At 49.7% G+C, this 26,211-nt stretch overlaps 1 protein-coding gene across 2 annotated transcripts in view; it reads right to left on the reverse strand.

Moving 5' to 3' along the window:
* Ppl (periplakin) overlaps nt 1-26,211 on the reverse strand; it is a 48,306-nt gene that overhangs the window by 6,135 nt on the left and 15,960 nt on the right. For both annotated transcript variants that reach the window (XM_051181350.1, XM_051181349.1), the window contains exons 2-19: nt 21,577-21,676; nt 16,043-16,197; nt 15,050-15,170; nt 14,429-14,554; nt 14,305-14,346; nt 13,036-13,197; nt 12,846-12,953; nt 11,431-11,526; nt 9,373-9,495; nt 9,097-9,243; nt 8,129-8,280; nt 6,614-6,711; nt 6,266-6,423; nt 4,629-4,807; nt 4,398-4,536; nt 3,265-3,458; nt 1,100-1,250; nt 46-129 (exon numbers count right to left, since the gene is read on the reverse strand). In XM_051181350.1, the coding sequence (XP_051037307.1) occupies nt 46-129; nt 1,100-1,250; nt 3,265-3,458; nt 4,398-4,536; nt 4,629-4,807; nt 6,266-6,423; nt 6,614-6,711; nt 8,129-8,280; nt 9,097-9,243; nt 9,373-9,495; nt 11,431-11,526; nt 12,846-12,953; nt 13,036-13,197; nt 14,305-14,346; nt 14,429-14,554; nt 15,050-15,170; nt 16,043-16,197; nt 21,577-21,676 (2,335 nt within the window). The remainder of the gene's footprint in view (nt 1-45; nt 130-1,099; nt 1,251-3,264; nt 3,459-4,397; nt 4,537-4,628; nt 4,808-6,265; nt 6,424-6,613; nt 6,712-8,128; nt 8,281-9,096; nt 9,244-9,372; nt 9,496-11,430; nt 11,527-12,845; nt 12,954-13,035; nt 13,198-14,304; nt 14,347-14,428; nt 14,555-15,049; nt 15,171-16,042; nt 16,198-21,576; nt 21,677-26,211) is intronic.

Here is a 26,211-nt window from a genome sequence, read left to right on the forward strand (position 1 = left end):
ATGCAAAATCCCCTCCTGTGTACTCTAATAGGGTTCATGGCTCACCTTCACAGCTTGCTGGTACTGCTGGGAATCCGCATAGACCTTCTGCACCTCCTGTTCCCTGCTTGCTATTTCATCAAGTAAATTCTGTAAAACAAAAGATACTAGAAACCAAAACCAAATCATGCATTTGCATGTGCATGCATGTATACAAACACACACACACACACACACCCATCAAAAGTCTGAATCCTTAGAACCTAAAGTCAACAAGTGTAATGATGGCTTTCTTGTGTACATTTGTTTACCACAAAGGGCAGTGCCAAGGCCTGGAGCAAGAGACACGAAGATGCTTATCTATGCCAGGAAACAGGTGTTTATTGTGTTCTGAAATGCCAGGCACTGCTCCGACAGAGCATGTAATCCTCCAGTGGGCTTGTGAGCCAAGCCTGAGGAACTTGTTTGAGAACGAGGAAACAGAAGCCCAGGAAAGAACAGCAAGTTGAATGTCAGCCACTGGATTTCTCTGTTTCTGACTCTATCTCTGTGTGTGCACATGTGGAGGTCTACATCATGTGCCTTCCTCTGTTGTGCTTTACTTATTTTTTGAGACAGGATCTCTCACTAAATCTGGAACTCAACCAATTTGGCTATGCTTGCAAGCCAGTAAATTTTAGGGATCCATTTGTCCCTCTTTCCTCCTGCTCAGTGCTAGGATTATAGACATGCTTAGGCCATGCCTGGCTTTTTAAGTGGGTTCTGGGGATCAAATTCAGGTCCTCATGTTTGCATGGCAAGTACTTTTTAAGTCATTTAGCTGCAGCCATTGGATTTCTGAGGTCCTTGTGGCACCAAAGAGGCAGGAAGCCCAACTTATATAAGGAGATCTTCCCTAACAAGGTTCCCTATGTTCTTCTCATCAGGCACCATGTAGCCAAGCCACATGAATATCTGTTGGGTCAAGCCCTATGAAGGGCACCGAGAGGGAAGAGGGGAGCGAGACATGCAGTGCTTGTGAGGTGATACTGAAAGCTGTGGCTGGTCCTTTGTCTTGCCCCATTGGACTTGAGGATTTCTGATCCAAACAGACTATGCAAAGTAGAAGCAGCCATCTTACCTTCTGGTTCTTCAGCTTGGTCTCCACCTGGCTGAGGCTGTCTGTCTCTTGGGGCTGGTAGCTGGGGGTGTTAGCCAAGAACTGGAGCACTTGATCATAACCACGGCGGTACTCATTGTAGGCAGCCCTAGCACTCTGCAGGCTCTGGATCCTGAGGGGACAAAGCCAATCAGGTCTATACAGCAGGTGGAAGTCTCACTGATCTCTCTGTTTGGGGGTTCTTTCTTGGTTTGTATATATGTAGGTATGTATGTAGGCCAGTGAGCTCCAAGGGGTCCACCTGTTTCCACCTCCCCAGCTCTAGGATTATAAATCTGTGTCATCATGCCTCCTACCCTTTACATGTGTGCTGGAGATAAAACTCAGTCCTCATGTTTGTGTGACAAGGCCTATTCTGACTGAAGCTATCTTCATAGCCACACCGAGTTTTAATAGAGTAGAAAAGCCAGCTGTAACTGAGCTGGACAAACTTTAAACAGTTCCAGACTGCAATGGTTAAACATGGATTATTGATGGGAGGGTTAGGAGCTGCATCCTGACAGGCACAAGGGCCCAGTGTGTATCACTTAAGCAAAGGGAGGCCACAGTGGCGGCTGGGGAATCCTCCAGTTCCCTCAAGATGAAAATTTCAGCATTGCAGTGCTTTTATAGTGTTAAAGCTTACGTGAGGGAAGGGAAACCTCTTTGAAACCACAACAATCTAAGCTCCCACCTTAGAAAAGAAGACAGGCACATTAAACCCAATGTAAGCTACATAAAGGAAGCCAAGGGAAAGGAACATAGGAGAGAAAGCTCTGGAACACCAAGTTCTTTGAAATGATCATAACCCTATTAACCTCAGACAGATTTACTAGGGATAGACACTGTGGCATGCAAGCAGAAGTGGAGGAAACAATACTGACAGCACAGCTCTTCTTTGACAGAGAGACAAGCAACAGTTCACACTGATGCTGCCACACCCACCTGGCTTTAGAGACATGGAAAGATGGGTGGGGCTAGAGAGGTAAGGTGAGGCTAGGGAGGTACTTCAATGGGAAAAAGCACTTGCTATGCAAGCCTGATCACTTGGGTTCAGCTCTCCAGACCCCATGTAAAAGCCAGATATAGTAACATAGGTATCTGTAATCCCAGTGTTGCTACAGGGAGATGGGAAGAGATGGGAGATGATGCAGGAGATGGGAGGAGCTCAGAAAACTCCCAGGCAGCTAACCTGACTGAGCTAGCTTGACTTATCCCATGTGAACTAAGACCCTGTAAATAAGGTAGATGGTAAGGAAAAAAAATATATGAGGTTGAAGAGATGGCTCAGTGCTAAAGAGCACTGGCTGCTCTTCCAGAGGTCCTGAGTTCAATTCCCAGCAACCATATGGTGGCTCACAACCATCTTTAATGAGATCTGGTGCCCTATTCTGGCATGCAGGCATACATGCAGGTAGAACATTGTATACATAATTAATAAATATTTTTAAAGGACCAACATCCAAAATGATCCTTTGACCTCCACATATCCCATGACATCTACACACACACATACACAGATCTCTCTCTCTCTCTCTCTCTCTCTCACACACACACACACACACACACACAGTGCGGATAGCTTGCCTAGGGACAATGCATTGACTTATTTTCTGTGTATCACTTTATTTTTAAAAAGGAAACTAGGGCTGGGGAGATGGCTCAGCAGTTAAAAGTTAATACTGTGCATGCATGAGGACTGGAGTTTGGATCCTCAGAACCCATGTAAATTCTGAGTAGGCATGTGGCTCAACTGTAATTTCAATCTTAGAATGTGGACATGGATCCCCAAAGCAAGGTGACCGGTGTGAGTCTAGCTATATTGGTGAATTCTGGGCTTGACAGAGAAAGCTTGCCTCAGTGAATAATGCCGAAGAATAATCAAGGATGGTTACTGATGCCAACTTCCGGCCTCCACATGCCTACACATACACCTGTACCTACACATACAAACATGCTTATGGACATGCACACCACATACACACATACACACACACCAACCCCTCAAAACAAACAAAAAAACAAACAAACAAACAAACACAGATGGTCTTGGGTGATACCAGAGGATCCCCATCCCCCTAGTATCTCAAGGCAGGCTAGCTAAGCCAGGCCCTTGCCCCAGCCCACTTGTCTGTGGTACCCCTCACCTGCGTTCCACCTGCTGGCTGAGGTTGTTGAAACGTTGGTTCAGTTTGTGTACCTCGGCCTCCTGGCGCTCCAGGTCAGGACAATGCTCTTGGAAGTGGTTGGCCAGTGAGTTGGAGCACTGCTTGGCCACCTGCAGGTTCTGTTCCACCTCATCCAGGAGGGACTTCTGGGCCTGCAGCTCAGAAGCTATGGCCTGTCAGATGGGCAAAGAGACTCATGTCGTGGCCAGAGTTCTAAGGGCCTGGCAGCATCACTAGAGCACTGGGACCTCCTGCTTTGGGAGGAGGTTCAGGGCTAGGAGCAGGAAGGATGGCTCAGCCCCCACACCTATCAAATCTAGGCCACTTTTGCAATGTCCTTTCGTATTACAATAAACAATAAAAAGTTAACTTGTGCAAACTGTTAAAGGGATGGCATATGTACCTGCCCTCTTCCAGCCATGAAGTCCTCACTGAGCCCAATCTCTTTGCTCCAAGGTTGGTCATGAGAAGGAGATAGATGAGGCCTGCCGCAGGCCACTCACTGAAGTGCCTTAGTGCTTAGGCAGGCAGACCTGTGCTTAGGCCACAGCCACTGTGGACCTGCCCAGAAGCTGCAGGTCCAGGATGCTTACCAGAGATTCAGAAACCTGTTTTCTATAAAACCCCATTGTGAAATAGTGGCCTTAAACACCCCCCTGCCCAGGATGGAGAGATGGCTCAGAGGTTAAAAGTACTGGCTGCTCTTCCAGAGAGCCCAAGTTCAATTCCCAGCACCCACATGGTGTTTTACAACCATCTGTTCTAACTCTAGTCCCAGGGAGACCCAGTGCCCTCTTCTGGTTTATGTGAGCACCAGGCAGGTAGTGCACAGATAAATATGCAGGCAAAACATTCATATATAAAAAATATAGTAATATATATAAATATATATAATATATTAATATATATATATAAAATATAGTAACTAATACCTCCCAGGATGCACCGGCCCTAGGAACAGCCAAGAGAGATGCCACTTCCTATGTTTCTAACTTCCAGCTTGGTACACCAGATGCTCTGAATGTTTAGGGCTCTCCCACCCTCATCTAGTGATGGAGGCAGTTGTCCTGAGCCAGATAAAGGACTTCATGGCTCCCAGGCTCTAGGTTTACCTCCAGCTCCTGCCTCTTGCTGTCTGACATGTGGCCACTTTCAGGCATTGTATCATCCTGGGTCAGCCGGTTCTCTTGCGAAGCCAGTAGTCCCCTGCCTTGATGAAGACTCTTTTCCAAGCGGTTGACCACATCCATCCTAAGGACACAGGTTAACATCATATGTGTAGGGGTTAGGTGGCCCCTTTACCCCACACACAGTGTCCACCCTACTGTCCACCTGCCACCTACTTTTCCTGGGCTGCATCTAGCAGCTGTACCAGTCGTTCGTATTTCTGGTTGGTGTCTTCCATCCGGGTCCTCAGCAAGGGCGCAGTGCTACTGCCTGGGAGGGCCTGCACAAAGGCCTCACACTCGGCTGTACGCTGTATCTTCTCTGGCTCAATGTGCAGCAGCTCACTGGTAATGTTCTATGGGTATCAAGACTTCCCAGATCAACCACAGCTCAGCAGCTAGCTCTCTTTCCCCAAGGACTTTCCCTGGGACAGTGAGAATGGCTGAGAAGGTCCACCTCACTGGGGTGTCCATCTGAGGCCCAGTCACCAGCCCAGTGCTCTGTGGTCTTTTTGTGTTTGTGTGTGGATGTGCACAACATGGGTGAGTATATGTGCGTTTACAGGAAACCAGAGGTCACCCTCAGATGTTCTTTGAAAGCCATCTGCCTTGTTTTGAAGTGAGGGGGAGGTGGGGTAGAGTGGGTTGGAATGAATGTGCAGGTGGAGGTCAGAGGTCAATGCCAATTCTTTCTAGATTACTATCTTGTCTTCCAAGACAGGGTCTCTCACTGAGAACAGTGTGTACTGATGGGGTAGACTTACTGGTGAGCAAAGTCAGATTTACAGACAAGTGCAACCATGCTAGGGTATTTTGTTTTACACAGGTGCTAAGAATCTGAATCCAGGTCCTCACACTTGTGTGCAGGCACTTTATAAACGGAGCCTCTCTTGTACCTTGTTTGTTAGTGTTTGATTTTGACAGAAACAGAGGCTTCTTAATCAGGCTGGCTGGCCAGCCAGCAAACCTCACAGATCCTCCTGATCTTGCCTCCTCAGCAGTGGAATTACAAGTTTGCCCCCCCAAGCCTAGCTTTTTATATGAGTGCTGGAGACTGAATTCAGGCCCTCATTCTTGCATGTGAGTTATGCAAGGCTAGCACTTTACTGACAGTGGCTCAGACAACAGGCAGGTTGTCAGTGTATACCAGATACTCCATACACCCCTCCTGGAAGAGACCATGGAATCTTGGCCAGCCTGCCAGGCAGATACACTGAAGTACCCATCCCATGACTCCACAGAGCATGGGGAGGGATACTGTGGGCCTGTGCCCCTATCCCTCACCTCTGTACCAGGCAGCAGAGACCACTGAATTTTTCTGAACTTTTACCTCTAAAACAGGGGTGACAGGCCCTACCACAAAGAGTTGTCAGGCAGAAGGGCATGAAAGCAGGTGATGATAAATGGAGACATCTACATCTTGCCTGGTCGTTGCAATGCTCACATGAGGACCATTTGCTTTAGAAACACTGGCATCTCAGGGCAAGCTGAAGTGAACTGGCCTGCAATTCCACAGCCCACATAGCCCTTGGCCACAGCCTCGCTGTTCCTGCTACCAGTTCCTGCTACCATTATTATGGCCATAACCTCAGGCTAAAAAGCCATTCGCAAGCAGTTCTAGGTCACATCTCGGGGCATGGCCAAACACTAGGACAGGACATCTATTTGGAGCCTGATCCTTGGGACAACCCCTCACCTGACCTCCATAATTATCTAGCATCTGCTTTGAATATCCCAAGATGCCATAGAGGTAGAACTTTGAGCAGGAACACCAGAGAGTCAAGGGCCTAACCTGAGCCCCAGCCTGATAATACCTTGAGGTCCTTGGCCCGTTCAGCACTATCTTCTATTGCCCGTCCATGCTCAAGTGGTGGCCTTAGGATCCCTGTGATGGCCTTTTCCTGTCGGTCCAGGTCACTGGCCACTTTGTCCAAGCCAGCTAGAAGCTGTCGCCCTTGCAGGTCAGAGGTATCTGTTGGAGAGACAACAATCAGGGATGGCAGTGAGGAGCACGAGGCCCCAAGAACCAGCTGGGACCCTGGGCTGGCCTGGCCTCCCTTGCTCAGCCCTCTAGCAGATATCTATCACCCATGCACAGCACGGCGTCTGGTCCAGCCCCTCTTCCATGTCCCTGACCCCTTGCAGGAAGCCCTGCTACCCACCTCCAGGGTTCTCTGTCCTTAGCACCTCATGCCGCTGCTGGAGTGTATGCTTGCTTCCAGCTGCCTTCTGCCGCACACTTCGGTACTGGCTGCCCAGGCTGTGAGAACAAGAACGTACTGGGGACCTAGGCCTCATACCACCCTCTTTCCAGGTCCCCAGCCTGGGTTGGGCAACAGCCCATGGGAGCCAAGCAGTTCCCTGTAGGGTTTTAAAAGTCAAAAGTACTATGTGGGGCTGACAAGATGGCTCAGTGGGTAAAGATGCTTGCCACCAAGCCCAGATGACTTGCATTTGATCCCTAGAACCTACATGGTGGAAAGATGGAAACAGCTCTATCAAGTTGTCCTTTCACCTCCATACATGTGCTGGTGCATGCACATGTACCCCCTCCCCAATAAGTAATATAATGAAAGTCCCATGTGAGCCACTGCAGCAATGTTTGGGAGGAATCGCTTCTGCCTTTATCCTTTTCCACACTCCTTTACCTTTCATTGCAAGCCCTTCTATCTAAAACCACCTGTTCACTAGTGTTCTCTAACATGTGACCTCCAAGGGGGCAGTGCACAGTAGGTGCTTGATAAATGTCTAGGAGATGAATAAATAAAGGCATTCCCTTGAGTCTACTCATTGAGAAAGGAATTCTCAAGCGACTGAATGACTTGTCACCAGATACTGTCATCAAGGGGCCAGGGCCCAGCAAGGCCAAAGCACAGATCGTAGCAGAAGTGTTGAAAGAGCTTGAAAACAGAAAGGAAGTGTGGGGACCTAATAAGTTTGCAAAATGATGACTGGAGTCAGCAGAGCAGGGCATGGGTGCTGCGGGTGGGATGCTAAAACTTGCAAAGGCCTAGCGTTACTAAGAGGAAATGCTTGCTATGCTGGCCCTCAGCCAGCCAGTTCAGCGAGCCAGCCTAAGCTGCCACTGTTCCTGGAGCCTTTAAGGGAGGCCGGGATGAGAGATATTATTGGGGTATATTTGATCACACTGTGAACCCCGAGTGTGCATTTGCAGTACTTAAATAAAACTAACTTTGGGTCACGAGGCTGAGTTAGTTGCTATTCATAGATCATCAGAGGGAGAGATGCAGTAGAGAGGGATCTTGAGTGGGGCAGCTTTTTTTATTTTGGTGGAAAAGAAGGATACTCCCTTTTGGTGATGCCAACAAGGAGAGGTCAGCTAGTGGCTACTCAACCTCTCTGAGCTAGCAGGTTTTCACCCCAGCCTTTGAATCTCCAGTCTTATTTATAAATAGAATGATAGAGATTTAGTTAAAGCTACCTTTAGCGACAGTGACAGAGCTGGTGCCTGCGGGAACAAAATTCCCACCAGGCTATGGCCTGAGTGGCTGAACCGCTGTGCTGCCATGGAGGCTGGCTGGTAGCTGCTGAGTCGCAATTACTGGCTGAAATAGCAGGTTAAGGCACAGCCACTGTGCCAAAGACAACGCTACCCCTTGGAATAGGGGTAGGCCTGTGGAGCCCAGGCGTGGGTCCAATATCATGTCCTCCTGTACCTGTCAGCAAAAGCCAAGGCCTCTGGGTCGGTGGGCGGAATGATGAAGCAGACGGCAGGTGCGCTCAGCTTCTTCCCTGTGCTATCTGTCAGTTCCCAGCTCTCTCCATTGTTCTTCTGCAGCGTGTAGCTATAGCCCCGAGAGATCAGGCCCTGGTGGGACAGACCCAACAGTCATGATTCACCTCAGCACTGGAAGCCCAGTCTCCCCCTGCCTCATTGTCCTCTTAACTCTTAGATGTGGGGAGTCTTAGCCCACCTCTTATTTGGGCCACAGAGGGCATGAGCCAGCAAAAAGAGAACACTGTTGAGTTCCAGCTCAACACCAATCTCAACTTCAACTCCAGTTTTGTTTTTGTGGCAAGGTCTCATGTAGCCTTGGCTAGCTTCAGTTTCACTGTGCTGCTGAGGATACTTTGAACTTTGGATCCTCTTGCCTCTACTCCCAGAGTGCTGAGTTTACAAGTGTGTGCATCATCCAAGCCTGGTTTCTGCAATGTAGAGGACTGAACTCCAGGATTTCAGGCATGCTAGATCAGTGTTCTACTCACTGAGCTATATCCCCAGCCCCTTGATTTCACTTTGTGGAACCATCCCTGCTCATCCCTAGTCCGAGTGGCACACCTCTCCTATATTCCAGTCTCCAGACGAACATGTGGTTGAGGCCTGGCCGATGAGAAGCTGGCATTCCCCAGCCACAAGGGCAGGTTAGAGGTGGCTCACATTACAAAGTGGGCCAATGAGGGGCCCCAGGACTCTAGCTAGAATGACTAGGGTGGCTTAGCTTCTAAGATGAAGACAGGACAGTATGGACAGGAAGAGGGCATGGCGGAGCATAGCTACCCCTAGGTGAAAGGGTGCACAAAGATGACAGCCATGGGAGATGATTGTTGAGGCCCCAGGCCTAGCTACTCCTAAGACTTGTGTGTCGTAGGTCCAGGCTGCCTAGGGTTCCAGGTAGTGACTGACCTGGTCACCCTCAAAGTCACAGAGGGCCTCCACAGGAATGGGCTTGAGCGGTGTTTCGCGGCGATACTTGAGTGGCACCACTTGCTGTCCTCGCCTCTGCAGCCCCCGCACCACATCCTCATACTTATCCAGAGCCTTCTCCTGGTCCTGTAAGAGCAGCGCAGGGCCAGGTAAGGCCAGCTTCCATGCCCCAGAGGAGGGTGGGGCAGGCCCTGGGTGGGTCTGCTCAGGTCCAGGGCAGGGGAGGCTTGAGGACCCCTTCATGCTGTCACTCACATCCAGCTCCCGCAGCAGCAGCTCTATCTGATACCGGTCCTTGAAGTCAGGGCTGTATTTGTGGTTCAAGTCCGAGTCCACTTTGCAGAGCAGCTCCTGAGCATCCTTCATGTCTTTGTGGAACTGGGGGAGACCCAAGGATACCATCACAGATGGAAAACTACCACAGCACCCCGACTTCTGGCTGTGGCTTCATGCATATCTTCTAGGTATGCCTGGGCCTCCCACTCACCCTTCACCTAAGATGTGACCTGTTTGAGTTGTGGGACACTCCCTCTTCAGCCTGACTCCCCAGGGTCTCAGGGAAGAAGCTGGCTCCCCAACACCCCATTTCTATATTGTATTCCTTTGGATACTGTCCTTTGGATACTGGTAAGTTCAGGTTTCTCTCCGTGTGCCAGGAACACCCTAACAATACAGTCACATGCAAACCTTCAGGTAAGGGCCTTCCATATGACAGGTACCTTACAAACATCTCACACATTGAAAACGTTGGGGTAAGTATCCTCCATGGGTTTTTGCACTTACAAATTCACCCAACCATGCATTTCCCAGAAATTATCTGCACCGTTAAGCCATTAAGCAGCACCTAACCATACTTCAATTCTAAGCCTGGCTAGCTACCTCCCTTTTTTGTTCTAGAAAGTGCCCTTGCCCATTCTTCAGTCTATTAACTCTTTGTTGTTGTTATTGTTCTGTTTTTTTGAGACAGGGTTTCTCTATATTGTTTTGGAACCTGTCCTGAAACCAACTCTGTAGACCAGGCTGGCCTCAAACTCGCAGAGATCCGCCTGCCTCTGCCTCCCAAGTGCTGGGACTAAAGGCATGGACCACCAATGCCTAGCTAGTCTTGATTCAAGACTGCTGCCTTGAGTAGGATTTTGGGACCTTTGTGAAGTCCCGTGTGGCGCAGACATTCCACCAAGAGACATGCAGTGTCTGCTGAGTTCAAGTTCCAATCTTAAAATGTCAAATCAAACAGGCCGGGTGGTACTGTCATTCTAGCCACTCAGGAGACTGGGGCAGAAGGATCACAAGTTCAAGTTTGCCTGGACTACAGTGAGTTCAAGTTCACCACTTAGTAAGACTGTCTCCAAACAAAAGGTAAAAGGAAAGCTGGGGATGTAGTTCAGAGACAGAGCCCTTGCCTGGCAAGTGTGAGATCTTGGATTCAATCCCTAGTACTGGGGAAGACCCTCCATTATGACAATCACCTACAGCTCTTATTAGAAACACACAGTCCCATAAAAATGTCAATTTGTATGGATAGATGGGTATGTAAACAGGTGCGCACCCAGACAATAGGCCATAAAAAGGAACGAAGTGCAGAAACATGCTACACAGAGGTGAGTGCCAGGACACTGTGCTCAGTGAGAAAAGCCAGACACACAAGGACAAGAGACATGGTCCCTGTATCCCTTATGCCCACTCTTGCCAATACCAGGCAAATCCAGAGACAAGGAGTAAGTCAGAGGTCATCAGGGGATGGGGGAAGGAAGAGGGTGCTGGGTACTCAGTTTTCTATTTGGCTGATGAGAAAGTTGAGGAAACAGAGGGTGAGGTTGTCCTGTATTGTGAATGTAACAATTGGTTAAGTGGTAAAAAATGAACTGGTTATGGCAGCTCAAGAGGCTGATGCAGGAGAATTGTTGAGAGTTTGAATTCAAGGACAATCTGGGCTATATATTGAGAATTTGTCTCAAAAAGGTGGGGGTAGAAATGATAGTTTTCTATGGCAAGTTTTATGTTTTATATAACCCAGCAAAATTAAACCCAACATGTGGAGTGAAGGCAGGAGGATTGAGAGTCAAGTTCATCCTCTATTACATAGACAATGGTTAGCCTGGGCTACATAGGATCAAAAAATAAAAACCTTGGTCTAGTGAGATCACTTGGCAGGTAAAAGTGCTCATGGCATAGGCACAATGACGTGAGTTCAGTTCCCTGATAGAACTCACTTGTGGAAAGCTGTCCTCAGACCTCCACATGTATTTGAGAGGTCCTGCATGCTCCCAGGAACTCCCAAACCCTCTACCATGCCGGGAGCCAGGCAGGTACCTGGTGGTAGTCCTCCATGTACTTCAGGTGGCTCTCCTCACAAATGAGTAGGTTCAGGTACTCCTTCCACTCCGCATGCACGGCCTCCATGTGTGCCTGCCAGGGAGATGAGAGACCCATTACTGCGGCCCAGGTATCTGGGACACCAAGAGAGGGACTGGTGGGAATCAGGTGGGGAGGGTAGAGAAAGGGGGGCTCCCTCCAAGGTGAAGGCCCCCACAAGGTAGCCAGCTCATGTTGAGATGGGACAAAGACAGGGTTACATACTGCAAAGCCAAGGAGGGATAGCATGTAAAAAACCAAGTTGAGGGTTCTGTCTACTCAAAGTGGTGCCTTTAACAAATTCCCACAAAGAGGGCTACAGCTCCATCAAAGAGTACCGTGCAGCATGCACAACCCAGAACCACATAAACAATAGGAATGGTAACATGCACCTGCAATCCCAGTACTGGAGAGGCAGAAGCAGGGGCTCAGAAGTATCCTGCCATCCTTGCTATATAGCAAGTCCATGGCTAGCCTGGGCTACGTGAAACTCAGTCTCAACTGAGTCCCATAGAGGACTAAGAATAAATTGAATAATAGAATGCTGGCCTAGTATGTTCAAGGCCTGGGGTCCTATCCCCAGCACTGGAAAAGAACAAAGCTTCTATGGGTGTTTGCCTAGAGCAGGCTGAGTGCCCCCTAGGCTCTCTCCACCTGAACCACTTGGAAATAGGGTAAAGACTGGAATGAATGAAGATTGCAATGTGAAATCATGGTGGAATTAGGTCATTTAAAAGGAGGGAAACAGCTTGTGTGGTGGTCAGGACTCAGGAGGGTAAGGCAAGGGGATCTAGAGTTACAGCTCAAGCTTGGCATGTGACCCACACCTTTAATTCCAGCGCTTGGGAGGCAGAGGCAGGTGGATTTCTTTGGGTTTGAGGTTAGCCAGGGCTACACAGTGAGATGAGAGAGAGGAAGCAGCAAGGAGAGGAGACAGACAGACAGAGACATACAGAGAGTGAGTCTGAGGCCAGCCTGAGCTACACAGGGAGGCTGTCTCAACAGAAAACAGGAAGAAATGACACAGACAGGCAGAAGAAAAAGCAAGGAGAAGCTGCCGGCAGAGATGGAGGTCCAGTTCCCGAATGAAGATAAGAGGACCAGCCATGGATGGAAGAGAGGGGAGCCTCTGAGGGGCAGCACTGGGGCTGGGGCTCACAGGTCAGCCTCCAGACCTGTGAGCACGTGCCATCCCATGGCAGCCTCAGGAAACAAACAGGCAAAATCAGCAGCACAGGTAAAGTTTGGGAGAGGACCAAGGCAATGGTGGTGGTGGGGTGGGGGTGTTGGTGACAAAGACAGATGGCTCAATGGTCATAAGGTGCAGCTAGGAGCCCCCAGCTCCAGCAGACCATCTCCTGGGCATCACACACCTCAATGGAGTTTCTCCCTGGGTGCTCAGCCGCCAGCAGTTGGTCGCCCTCCGTGTGCAGTTTGTTGATTCTCTCTTCTTTGGCCTCCAGGTTCCGGTTGATGAAATTCTACCAGGAAGCAGGTGAGGGTCAGCGCCTCGCTTGACAGCCCTGGGTCCCACACCAGAACTGCACCTGGCCTTGTGCCCACCTCATACTGGCGCCTGCGGCTGGGGTAGTCAAGGTTGCGGTCGCTCCAGTCATACTGAATGCGGCCCTTGGCCTGCTGGTCTAGCCAGTACAGCTCGTTGGTGCAGCGTTGCATGTAGTCCTGCAGTGAGCTCAGGTGTTGCTGCCGTGCCTGTGACGCTGCCTGTGGGACGAGCGTGAGGTGAAGGCAGTACTGGGACCCACCTCTTACAGGGCCCAGGTCAGCAGTTTCCCAGCCAGGCAGACCCCTTTTGGATGAATCACATGACCCTTTGAACATTCACAGTGTTTATGGAACACTAACTAGATGTGCAGCACAGTTTGGGGACATATCACCGGGGACATAACAGTGAACAAAGGAAACATATCCTTGGGACTGATGTCTCCTTGAAGCTTTAGTTTGACATCTGTAAACTGCTCCCACACAGGGCATACGGATTGGCACATAGCTGGCACTCAGCAGCCATATCTTCTACATTTGCTTTTTAATCATTCATTTGCTCACTTAAGACAGGGTCTCAAGTAGCTTAGGTTGCCTCAAATTTGCTATGTAGCTGAGGGTGACCCCAAACTCCTGATCGTTCTTTCAAGTGCTAGGATGAGAGGTGTGCACCACCATGCCCGACTTTATTTGGTGCTGGGGATGGAGCCCAGGGCTTTGTGTCTGCTAGGCAAGCACTCTCCAAACCAAGCTCCATCTCAGGTCCTTAGGGTTATGTTCAGAGGGCATCTGAGGCCTCTGAAGGCAAAGAAGGGTTGTGGAAGGCAGGGAAGCCTGCAGTCATCCTGTAAAATGAAATGATGCCCAGTGGTGGTGGCACACACCTTTAATCTCAGCACTCAGGAGATAGAGGCAAGCAGATCTCTGAGTTCAAGGCCAGCCTGGTCTACAAAGTGAGTTCTAAGACAGTCAGTACTATACAGAAAAACCCTGTCTCAAAAACAAAACAAGACAAAAAAATAAATAAATAAAATGACAAGCATGCACACATTCATACATGCAGGCACATGTGAACACATATGCCTGGGCCATGCTCTAGAAAGTGCATGTAGCAATGCTGCATAAAGAATTCAGTAAGGCTTAGTATAGCTCTTTGGTAGAATGCTCACCTAGATTGCATGGAACCCTAGCTTCCATTCCCAGCACCTCACAGACTGCTATGGTGGCACTGGAGTACAGTGTCACCTTCAGAAGGTCATGATGTCCCGAGTCCCCAGCCCAGAAGTCTCCCTACCCCCCAGGTCTCTCCCATCTCCCAGGGCTTCTCACCAGCAACTTCTGGTACTTCGCTTGGAGTTCACTGTTCTGCTCCTGTAGGTAGAGCCAAGGAATGAGGTTAGACCAAGTGTGCCCTTCTCCACCCCACACCTCCAAGAGTCCACCACATGCACACCTTGTCCTTGTCCTTAGCCAGATGGGGCCCGATGGCTTTGACTTCATTGTGGAAGATGTTGTGTTGTTCCACCTGGCTGTCCACCAGAGGAAGGTCAGTCCCAAAGCCCTGGCTGCTCAGCTTATCCTGGTGGGTAGGTGGAGAGATGGCAGGAAGAAGATGTGGGTGAGGGCAGACTAAAGCAAGCCCACAGGAGCCAGTGAGTGCCTTTCCCTTCACTTTTTCTGGAGTGCATGGTGGCAGGCATCTATCTGAACCACTGCTGATGTTCATGCCTTAATCTCACAGTGACCTGTGGGACCCTGGTCACTGTTTTCATTTTACAGGTAAACAGGTGAGGGGGAGTCCCTTTCCAGGGTCACACTGCTAACAGTTGCTGAGACATGCCACAAGGACATTCAGCTTGTCCAATCTGCCCACATAGTCCTGCTAGGACACCAATGAGCTGGGCATGAGGGGCATAGTTGGAGGGGAGCGAGGTCTAACTGTGGGACTCTAGGCTGGGCACTGTCCTTCTCTGAGTCCTGCTCCTCTCCTTATGCAATTTCAGGAGACTTCATAATGGTGACCCCCACTCAGCAGGGCCAGGGTGCTGTGAGATGCTCCTGCTCCAGGCCATACCAGCTTCTCCTCCACCAATGCAGCCCAGTTGACCTTCGGGTCTGCCTCCTTCACTGCCAAGCTGTACATCTGCTTGTGTTTTCCCCGTAGGTTGGTCACGCGCTCTTTCAGCTGGCGGATGCTGTGTGGGGGAATAAGCTACCGAGTTAGTGGGACTTGCCCAAATGAGCACTATCTAAGCCCTAGAGGAGCCTTGGGTCTCGGCTTGGGCTTCAGATCAATGACCTGAGGAGGGGGACAGTGGCCCTGGGCACCACACTGCTTCTGAATCATGTTGTTCCCCAACTTTCCCTCTCTGTTTTCTGAAGGGCTGCTATAGAAGGTTTTTGAGGAAATAGGCAAGACCACTGTTCTCTAGAGCACATGCCCAGCACAGGTACAGGCAGGGGTATGTCACATGGGGACAAGCACAGGGGGCATGGGGCATGGGGCATGGAAAGACCCCTGACTGTATGGAGTGGGTGCTGGTTCAGCCATGGTGAGCTGCGCGTGGGCCATAAGCTCAGAAGACACAAAGACCATGGAATCCTGAAGCAGTGTGTGGTGAGATCCACCCCACCCACACCTGTTGTGCTGACCATGCCCATTTGGGCGTGGGGACAGGTGTGGACGTGACCCAGGGAGACTAGGTCTGGGGTACCAGACCCCAGCTCGCTCTCTTACATTCCTGGCCAGAGACAGAATGGGATGGGAACCTGTGGCGGTCATGTTTCTGGTGTAAGTAACCTCTCCCCAAATAAACATCCATCAGCCTATCGTTTCCCAGATTCTTATTTACCGTGCTTTAGCAGTGGACACAGCAATTGCCAAAGCCGGAGTCCCCAGCTATGGCCTTGTCATTGAGTATAACGTAAGGCCTCTGCTATACACCTGTCCACCTGTGCTGTGTGCACGCTACAGCGGAGCGTGGTCCTTAGAGCTGGAGAGCACCAGCCCTCCTTCCTGAACCCCAGCCTAGCATGCCCCCTGGGGAACCACAGAGAAGGGACTTACTCCTCAGCGATCATGTCCCCCTGTGGGTGCTTCATGTGCTTGGCAATGGCCGCATCTGCCTCCAGCACGTAGAGCAGCTTCTCCGAATCAGACACCTTCTGGAGGCAAGCATCCCGGTGCTCAGGGGGCTGCCCCTCTTGCAGTCGGGCCAAGTCCTGAGAAGGAAAAGAAGGATAATAGTGGATACCACAGGGCCTGGGGGGGGGGGCAGGGCCAGACAGGGGCTCTTCTGGCTTTGTCCAGACTGGCACTCAGCAAACATAGCTGGGTACCGAGACACAGGGGTGAATGGCCCCACTGGTACCTAGGCGGGACTCTGCGTTCTTGGTGTTCATAACCCAAGCTGGGAGACGCCCTGCAAGGCAAGCTGACAGAAACCTCACAGGCATCAGAGAGGGAACAAGGGGACCGACCCACTTTAGCTCCAGCTCAGGGAAGCCCCTCTGAGGTGCTAACATAATCTAGGATGAAGGGCAGAAGAAGGGAGGTATGTCCTAGGCAGAGGGAACTGCTTGTACAAAGGTCCTGAGGAAAGAGAAAGCAAGCGATGATTGAGGCATCTGTGAGAGGCTACTTGGCCAGAGGCAACGGTGAGAGGAAAAACCAGAGCAGAGTGAAGGCTGTTCACATGACTTGTGGACCCAGAGCACAGGAATCCAAGGAAGAACCAATCACATGGCCCAGAGCACAGAAGGAATCCAAGGAAGAACCAATCACATGGCCCAGAGCACAGAAGGAATCCAAGGAAGAGTCAATTACTTGGCCCTGAGCACAGAAGGAATCCAAGGAAGAGCCAATCACATGGCCCAGCACAGAAGGAATCCAAGGAAGAGCCAATCACATGGCTCCTTTTATGCCTGAGTTGAGGCTTTCAGGAGCCATGCATGAGGCTGTCAGCATTTGGTTATGAACTGGAATAGAGGGTAGTGTTTGAAGCACTTGATATGGGTGAGCTGGGCTGTTCTGTGCTGGGCTGGCCACAGTGGTGATGGAAGGAAGAGTGGGTGGTAGATACTTACTTAGAGTTGAAGGTGTCCTTGTGAGTCTAGAATCTCTGTCTTTTTAAAAGGAATTATTTTGTATTTATTATGTATGCTTATGTGTGTGTACACACATGTTTGGGTACCTGAAGAGACCAGTAGGGTGTTAAATCCCTTGGAGCTAGATTTACAGGTAGTTGTGAACTGTTCAACATGGGTGCTGGGTACCAAACTGGTCCTCTGAATGAATGGCAAGTGCTCTTAATCACTGAGCCATCTCTCCAGCTCCAGGACAGTATATCTAAATACAGTGTGTCTACTACAGCAGCTGTGAAGCCTGCTGGTGTTTTAGCACCAACCTGGCATCCAGGGATGAAACCCTAAGAGTCTCTGAGTTCAAAAGGGGAGGTAAGGATGGCAGTGAGTGGACTGAATGCAGGGTAGACAATATTGGGGCTCCCGCTAGTTGGTTTTGGGGTCCCCATCTCCACCTGATTTCAGAAAAGGAAAGTTGAGGATCGGAAGCAGTTCAGTGTGTGGATGCTTGCCTAGCAGGTGCAAGAACTGCATTCTATCTCAGCACCACAAAACCCAGAAGAGAGAAAGCAGGCTGGGGGTAGAGCTCAGTGGTAGAGGTAATCCCACCAGGGAGACAAGACCAGAGAGAAAGACAGAGGGACCAGGGGTATGGGATCCCATTAAAGTGAAAACTCTCCAAGAGGCAGACTCGGGCAGGAGGCGGAAGAGCATGAAAAGAAACGGCAGAGAGTCCACTGACCCTGACCATCACTCTACAGAGGTCCTACGAATACTGGATGGTGCCCTTAGGCCACAGGGACCTCGTAAGGTGCAAAGCAGGCATCGCTTTTTAAAGTGAGAAGAAAGGGTGTGGTGGTGTATGAAGGCGATCTTAGCACCGGAGGGGCAGAGGCAGGAGAATCGATTCGAGGTCAGCCAACCCTTTACAGCAAGACCTTATTTTAAAACCCAAAGGGAAAAGGTGTTGGAGAGATAGCTCTGGTTAAGAACATTAGCTGCTCTTGCAGAGGGCCTGGGCTCAGTTCCCAGCACCCACACAGCTGCTCACAACCATCTGGAACTCCAGGTCCAGAGGACCCAAAGCCCTCTTCAGGCCTCAGGCTCCATGGGAACCAGGTATGAATATGACATACTGATATAAAAGCAGACCAAACATCCACACACATACAACAAAAACAAATCTTTAAAATCAAAACTGAAACTAAGGAAGGGAGCTGATAGGGTTGTCCAGTGGGTAGGGCATCTGCCATTAGCCTGATGAATTGAGTTCATCCCAGGACCTGCACAGGAGACAGAGAAAACCAACTCCTACAAGTTGTCTTTGTGACCTTTGTACATGTGCCATGGTGTGAACACACACACACACACACACACACACACACACACACACACACAGACTCACAAAATAAATAAATAATAAATGATTTTTTTTTTTTTTAACAAAAACAAACACAGGTGGGGAGGAGAGGAGAAAGAACCAGACTCGGCTACATAGTCACTGCCAAGCCAGCCTGGGCTATACCAGACTGAGGCAGGCAACACAACATGCTTCCTGGCTTTGGTGTAGTTTCATCCTCTCAATCACTGACAGGCCCAAGGCCAACCTGGGTAGCTCCAGTGTCAAAGATTAATTCAACAGAAGGAGAGTCTGTTAATCATTACTTAGGCCCACACATGATATGGGTGGAACACATCTGGCTGAGATGAGGAGACCTACTCAGGGGACACTGGGTTGGGGACTGAGAGCTCAAGTCAGTCAAACTAATGGATGAGGAATGAGTGAGAGGAGTTAGGGAGTGGTTGCCCCTAGGGGATGAGCACCAACAGCTTTCTAGAAAATTCCTATCTAGGTATTCTATCATATCTAGGTGACTGTCCACCAAAGCAGATTCACAGGGGTGAATTTATAGATCATATCTGGAAGCCACTTCTGGGCTCTTTCTGTGAGTTTTATCCCGATAAAACGGTCTCTCAGATCAGAGGGACTGACAGGCTCACTAATGGACAGGTGGGAGGGCGGGCGAGATGGTCCAGTGTGGGCACCAGCCAGGTCTGGAGGAGGAACTACGAAGGGACACTGCTCCATCCTTGAGGCTTGTCTGCAGCAGCAGATATCTGCACAGAGGACACCTCACTGGATAGCTCTGTCCCAGGGATATGCAGGTCATGCACCACAAAGACAGAGTAGGGGAGTGACTGGGGTAGGGGCTGGGGAAGGGAGAGCAGGAGGCAATTACCTCAGGGTGGAGGGCGCTCCTGGGGGATGCGGATGGTGCCAACTTTGTCTTTATTGCCCTTTAAGCAGTTAAGTTTGTTACACAAGTAATTCTCACTAATTACAAAAAATGAAAAACTTCAGGAAACCGTTTGGGCAGTGTAAATGAATAAATAATGATGTCTTCGGCAAACAAGAGAAGGAGGAAGGAAGGGGGAAAGGAAGGAGGGGGAATGGAGAAAGGAAAGGTCAGAGGAAGGAGATGGTTTGGACCATGTACTCTTCAAAAAGTGGATGGGCTCTAGTGCCTTTCCCAGCACTGAGGGGGCAGAGGCAGGTGGATCAAGGCCAGTCTGGTCTACAGAGCGAGTTCTAGGACTCTAGGACGGACAGGACCACACAGAGAAACACTGTGTCAAAAAAATAAAATAAAAGCCAAAAAAGTGTCTGCTGCTTTTTCAACTTTGTTCTGTTGAAATTAAGAAGCAGCTGCTCAGGTGGGTGGATGTCTGTGAGTTCGAGGCCAGCCTGGTATACAAAGCTACACAGAGAAACCCTGTCTGGAAAAAAACAAAACAAAACAAAACAAAACAAACAAAAAAGAAGCAGCTCAGGGTTGGGGTGCTGCTCAGTGTGAGAGCACCTGCTTAATGCGCACACTGTCCCGGGGCCCATCTCTAGCACAGGCAGACTGTTACTTTGAGTTCGAGTCATTCCTCGGGAAACCCTAGGGCAAGCATGAACATGCACCCTTCCACACATGCATGTATACACACGCACACACGCACACACGCACACATCTGCAGAAGGTTGGCCACCTCTGCAGATGGATAATGTCCCTCCATCATATTGTTTATCTGTCCTAAAATGTTAGTAATGAGCTCACACGACGTTGGTTGTAAGGAAAAACAGACACAGCCCAACAAGATGATTTTCATTTAGGAAAGAAACAAACAAAACATTGCAGGGCACCAGGAGAGGGGATAGCGGAAAAACAGTTATAGAGGAACATTGGGAGGGACAGGCATTCTGAGTGGTGGGGGATAGAGGTTGGGAAGGAGTGCTTCAGGATCCCAGACAGGGGAAAGGTGACTCCATTCCTGAGTCCCTACAGAGCCATCCTGGGCTAGGACTGACTCCCTTGTTTCCTGACCCCAGTGTCCCTACTTGCCACCTGCTACTCCCCCCCTCCCCATCTTCTGGGCACTCTGGGCTGTCTGTAGACTGGCCCTGGGATTGCACACATTGTCAGAAGTGGCTGTGGAAGCAAAAGCAGCCACAACAGAGGTGCCTTACAGACCACGGCTTCCCCACCCCCAGTTCACCACCACTCAGAGCTGGCTCTTAGTCACCTAGTGACTAAGATGCTAAATGAAACACAGCTCTTGGCTACACTTGAATTCCAGATAAACAACAATCCACACTGTAAGTGAGCCCTGGACAGTACCAGGGCCTGCTGACACTCAGGGAGAATGTACTCTGAAATTCAAATGTAACCCGGCTTCTCACCTTTCGTTTTCTGTCCAGTTTAGCAGTCCCCCTTGTAGGCACTCTTGGGGCCGCTGTCACTGACTAGTCCCCAGCACCTCGTCTAGAAGGTCAGAAGAGGACTCACCTAGCATGCCCAATGCCCTGGGTTTTCTCCCCGGAGCTGGAGTTCCAGGCGGTGGACGGAGGAAAAAGAATTGGAAAGTGATATGTATTCCCCAGCACAGGGAGAATGCCCCTGGTGTCCCTGTGGAACCCCACATTGTTCTGGAACCTGTAACACCCTGACTAGGTGAGAGCTCCTACCCTTTGAGAAGGAGTCAGACAGTGGAGACATCACTCAGTGCAGATCCTACCCCATGTTAGACTCCTAAGAGTCCTCCTCCAGACCTGGAAGATCCTTCCACAGGAAGGCTCTGCCCAGAAGAAGCGCCCCCCCCCCCCATGAGAAGCTCTGCCTATGTCCTTGAGGACGATATAAGCTGGAAAAAACAAACAAAAAGCAAAAACAAAAAACTCCAAAAAACCCACTACTGTGTTACCAATTCACCTCTCCCATTTTTTCCTACCGATTTCTCAGTCTATGTAAGACCCAGTGCAGGAACTCAGCATCCTATAGGCTCTGGGCTGGATAAGTCTCAGCCACAGCTATGCTGACTACTGCAGGACTCTTGTCTTCACTCTCTAGATGCCAAGAGCTGTGCTTCTTGTAGCAACCACAAAGATTTCTGGATGTGGGTGACCCTGGGGCTGGTGTTACTAAGTGAAGACTAAGACGGAGATGGCCCTGACGGGGAGAGCTGGGCACTTACACTCTGCATCTTTGCCTCAGTGTCCACAATGTTCCTCTCCACCTGGTCCGCATTCTTCTGCAGCTGCTCAATCAGATCTGATAGTTCCTTGTTGGAGATGCTGTGGATGGAAGGAGCAGGGAGGTGTTGCTCAGTGCAAGCCCCTAGCCTCCAGCCTCCCAGGCTGGCCCATCCTAGGTTCCAAGCAGGACCTGCCAACCCAGCCAGACTTCCAGGAACTGCCTTGTCCCACACAGGATAAAGCCACCAACACCACAAACAGTGCACAAGGCAGGGGCACCAGACCTCACTTTGTCCATTGGATTTAAAGCTTATATTCGTTCATGATGTCAAAGCACAGATCTCTTGTTTATTTATTTTATTTATTTATTTTTATGGAGTTGACCTCTTTGGGTTGGCTGGCTTCCACCCCTAACTCAAGCCATCCATATTGGAACTGAGACATAAATGAGGGGACCCAGCTCTTTTTGTGACACTTGGCAAGTTGGAACGCTTAACCCTTAAAGTACTGTTGACGTCTGTAAAAAAAAAAAACAAAAAAACACTATGGGTATTATTGATAGTCATTTGGGTTCTTATTGTAGATGCTGCTGATGTGCATGGTCCAACAAATAAACAAAGACATTGAGAATGGACTCCCCCTTGTTGCCCTGGTTGCCTCATGCCTTGGTTGTCTGTGGGTCAGGCACATACAGGACTACCCTTATGCCAGCTCTGTGTGTTCTGAGGACTCTATGGACACCATGAATAAACTACATGACAGCCACAGTTAGTTATCATGGCTCCTGAAGGCAGCTGGAGTAAGAACTGTTTGAAATAGTTTTGCATTAGACTTTTTGATGTCACAGAACTTGGTGTACTCAAGATGACAGACCCTACAGCTATTCCTACCCAAGGCAGAGCAGGAGCACTTCCCCTGCATTCTATCAAAGACCGCTGTGATTGGCATTAAAGAGAAAGTGCAGTGATTGGAGCAACTATGAACCTTCATTTGCATGCAGGGTATACTGTGATTGGTGCAGATACCTCTTTTGCCTATATAAGCCCGTGATACTTCACTTGGGGAGTTGGCTGGAAGGTTCCCTTCTATGCTGCCTCCTCTGAAATTGTCAGATTAGGTATCATTGCAAAAGCGAGGATTCCAGCAGCCCCAAAAGCAGATGGGGTTAAGCACGAACAGCAGTTAACAATGGCAAAGGGAACAAAAGCTGTGATGTGAGGCCATAGAGATCTGTAGTGCTAGGCTATCAGGATTGAGGAATTCTGTTTTTGTTTGTTTGTTTGGTTGGTTGGTTGGTTGGTTTCGTTTTTCAAGACAGGGTTTCTCTGTGTAGCCCTGACTGTCCTGGAACTCTCTCTGAGACCAGGCTGGCCTTGACTCAGAGATGCACCTGTCTCTGTCTCCTGAGAGTGGGGATTAAAGGTGTGTGCCACCATCACCTGGCCAGAATTCTGGTTTCTTAAGCCAACCAGAGCACTGGAACACTTGAGGGGGCTGAGAGTCCCAGTGACCCAGATCTGCCTCGGTTGCAGTATGGCTGAGCCTGGTGGTACAGGTCTACCATCCCATCTACTTGGGAGGCTGAGGCAGGAGGCTCTCACATTCAAAGCCTGACAGGGTTACACAGTGAGTTCAAGTCTGGTTAGGGCAACATAGTAAGATCCTGTCTCCAAATAAAAAGCAAAAAAAGGGCTGACGATCAGGTCAGCGATGGAGTGCCTGCCCTAGCATTAAGGGCCAAAGGTCCTGGTCCCTGAGGCCTGCCCAAGGCTAGAGACTCTAGTGGCTGCTTCTGCTGCTGCACCTACCTGCCATCATAACTATCTGCTGTCACTCAACCAGGGGCAGTACCTAGAACCTTGTTAATAATAAAGCCCCACCCTCGCACAGCTCCTCCCCCACCCATGATTTCAATAGAGCAGAAGGACCTGGCTGGCTGACTGATAAGACAATAGGCACAGGCCACTGGGCCAAGTTCAGTATATTCTTAGAGACGTAATTCACACCACATTGACTCGCCCATTGAAAATATACACACAGTGAGCTTTAATGTATTTAGAGTTTCACAGCCATTACCACTATCTAACTGAAGACTATGTATGTCATCCCTAGAACCTCATTCCCATTAGCAACTGCTTCCCACCTCCCTCTCCCCCACCCCCTTGTAACCACTACTCTACCTGTGTGCATTTTATGCTGGATGCTTTATCTGTGGCCCTTCATGTCTGCATTCTCCCAGTATTTATGAGGTCCATCCCAGCCACAATCTTTGTGAAAACTCTACTCCTTCCCACAGGTGCATAATATTCAGCTGGGGTTTGAAAGATGTGTGTAATAAGGAGAGGCTACAGGGAATGGTAGGTCCAGGGTGCATCCTGTTCTGTTAGGCTGGGGCAAGTGGGGTGCTAGATCCTCAAAATGACCCTCCTAACCCAGTAGGGACTGAGGATCTTGTGCACTGCCACAAACCTCCATCTCCAGAGCTCAGGACACTATACTATTGCTGTTTGTTTTTCAGGTTCTCCTGGGGATTTGGATACCCACCAGTGGTTGAGGACCAGCTGGGCCGGTACTAATGAGGTGAACAAAGCTGGGGGCAGAAGTGAGTAGCAAATGGAAACTATGACAGCACCTGCCCACCTCCTCAACTTTGCCAAGGGCCTGCCCTGTGTCAGGAAAGGTCACGTGGAATGGAGACTCATGGAGAAGACCACTCAGGCCACCACATCTACAGAATCAACTGAGGAAGCAGGTTTTCCCAAGAGAAGGCCCAGGAGCTCTCTTTGTGTAAGTCACTCAAGAACTAACCTCTGTCAGTCTAGGCAGTTAGGAAGCCTCCCCTACCCAGACAAAGTCACAAGCCAATAACAGGCTCTGGGAAGCCCAGCAATAGACCCTGGTGTATGAGGGGTGAGCCAAGAGGGATCAGAATTTGGGAATTCATGCAGAAGCTGGACTGGGAGGGGTATGCTGAGTTTCCCAGAGAGGTGAGCTCAAGGCCCACCATGTTCTCCCATTCCTCTGTGGGTAGACTGTAGGAGAAGGAATCCCCTGACTCCTGCACCTGTCACTAACCAGCAGCCTGTCCACTGCTTCTGGAGATAGTGAGACTCTCCTTGACACTCTCCTGCCAATGAATGTGAGCCACTGTCAGGACCTCCCAGCTCCCCTCGGGAATGTGTCATTGCTTGGCCAGCCTCGCCACAGGTTTGATACCTGTGGAACTCTGTCTCTGTTTCAACAGAGATCAACGTACAGGATGGGGCGCACAGAGTTGGGAACCAAGAGAGGCCAGTTGGAACTTGAGCAATTCCAGACAGGAAATGTGCCTCAGTTTCCCTATCTGTTGAATGAGGATGAGCACAAAGGCATCCTGCTCGTCTGGCATTGGCTGAGTGACAGCAACACTACCTTGGCATCATTCTCATACCGACTTAGAGAAGCTTGTGCAGAACTTTATGGATGAGATTTTTAAAAAGGCTCAGAGACATGAAAACACTCTCCTTGAGTCACACAGCCTGTGGATAGAGAGCAGCAGTTCTCTTCCTGAGCACTGATTGCTACCCAGATGGATACTGCAAAAGTCTTATGACCCAACACAGGGCAACAACATGCATCATGATAACAACAGGCGCCAATACTGACTTTCTGCATGCCAGGTTCCTACTGCCTTCTGACATTATCTTCTTAAAATCCTGTAATTAGCATGATGGAGAACCATATTATTATCCCAACTTTATAGATGTGGAAAATGAGGACCAGAGCGGTTAGGTAATCTTCCCTGAGTCACTTAGTAATTGCATGACAGAGCCAGGATTCCAACTGAGGCAGTGCCCAGAGTCCATGCCCTTAACATTTCCATTTGACAATCTTGCAGGTCATATAGCACACAGTTCATACTTAATAGATTAGTTTAAGATGTCATGTGCTCAAAACCACCACACTTTTACCCACTTTGAAATGGTTATAATAATAATAAAGAATAACAAAAACAGTATCAACTGCTAACAAGGACATGGAAATCACCCAGCATCATGTGCTGCTGGGGAGAATGTGAGAGGCCCGAGGGTGGGGGCACTGAACACATGAAGTGCAACCCCAGCACTCAGGAGGTAGGGCTGCAGCATCAGAGCATCAGGGGTTTGAGGCTACGTAACAAATTTGAGGCCAGCCTGGGGTATCTGAGGCCCTGTCTTCAAAGGGGGGAAAATGAGGGACTGGAAAGATGACTCAGTAAGGATCTGAGTTTGGATCTTAGTCCCCATGCAAGAGCTGGCATGGTACCACCCACCTCTGCAACCCTAGCACCAACAAAGGCAGATGCTGGGGATTGCTGATGCTCGTTGGCTGCCAGCTTAGCCATGGAAGAGAGAAAGAATGAGAGAGACTCAGGTTCATTAAGAGACCCTGTCTCAATGAAACAATGCAGAGAGTGATAGAGGACTTAAGGTGGCCTCTTGTGACTGTACCTGTATGTGCACACATGCGCGAGCACACGCAACCACACACACACACACAACACACACACACAACACACACACACACCATAGAATAAAGTCAAGTGTGGTAGCTCACACCTGTGATCCCAACACTCAAGAGGCAGAGGCAGGGGGATCAGGAGTTCAAGGTCATCC

The sequence above is a fragment of the Phodopus roborovskii genome, unplaced genomic scaffold (genome assembly GCF_943737965.1).
Source record: "Phodopus roborovskii unplaced genomic scaffold, PHOROB, whole genome shotgun sequence".
Classification (NCBI taxonomy): Eukaryota; Metazoa; Chordata; class Mammalia; order Rodentia; family Cricetidae; genus Phodopus; species Phodopus roborovskii.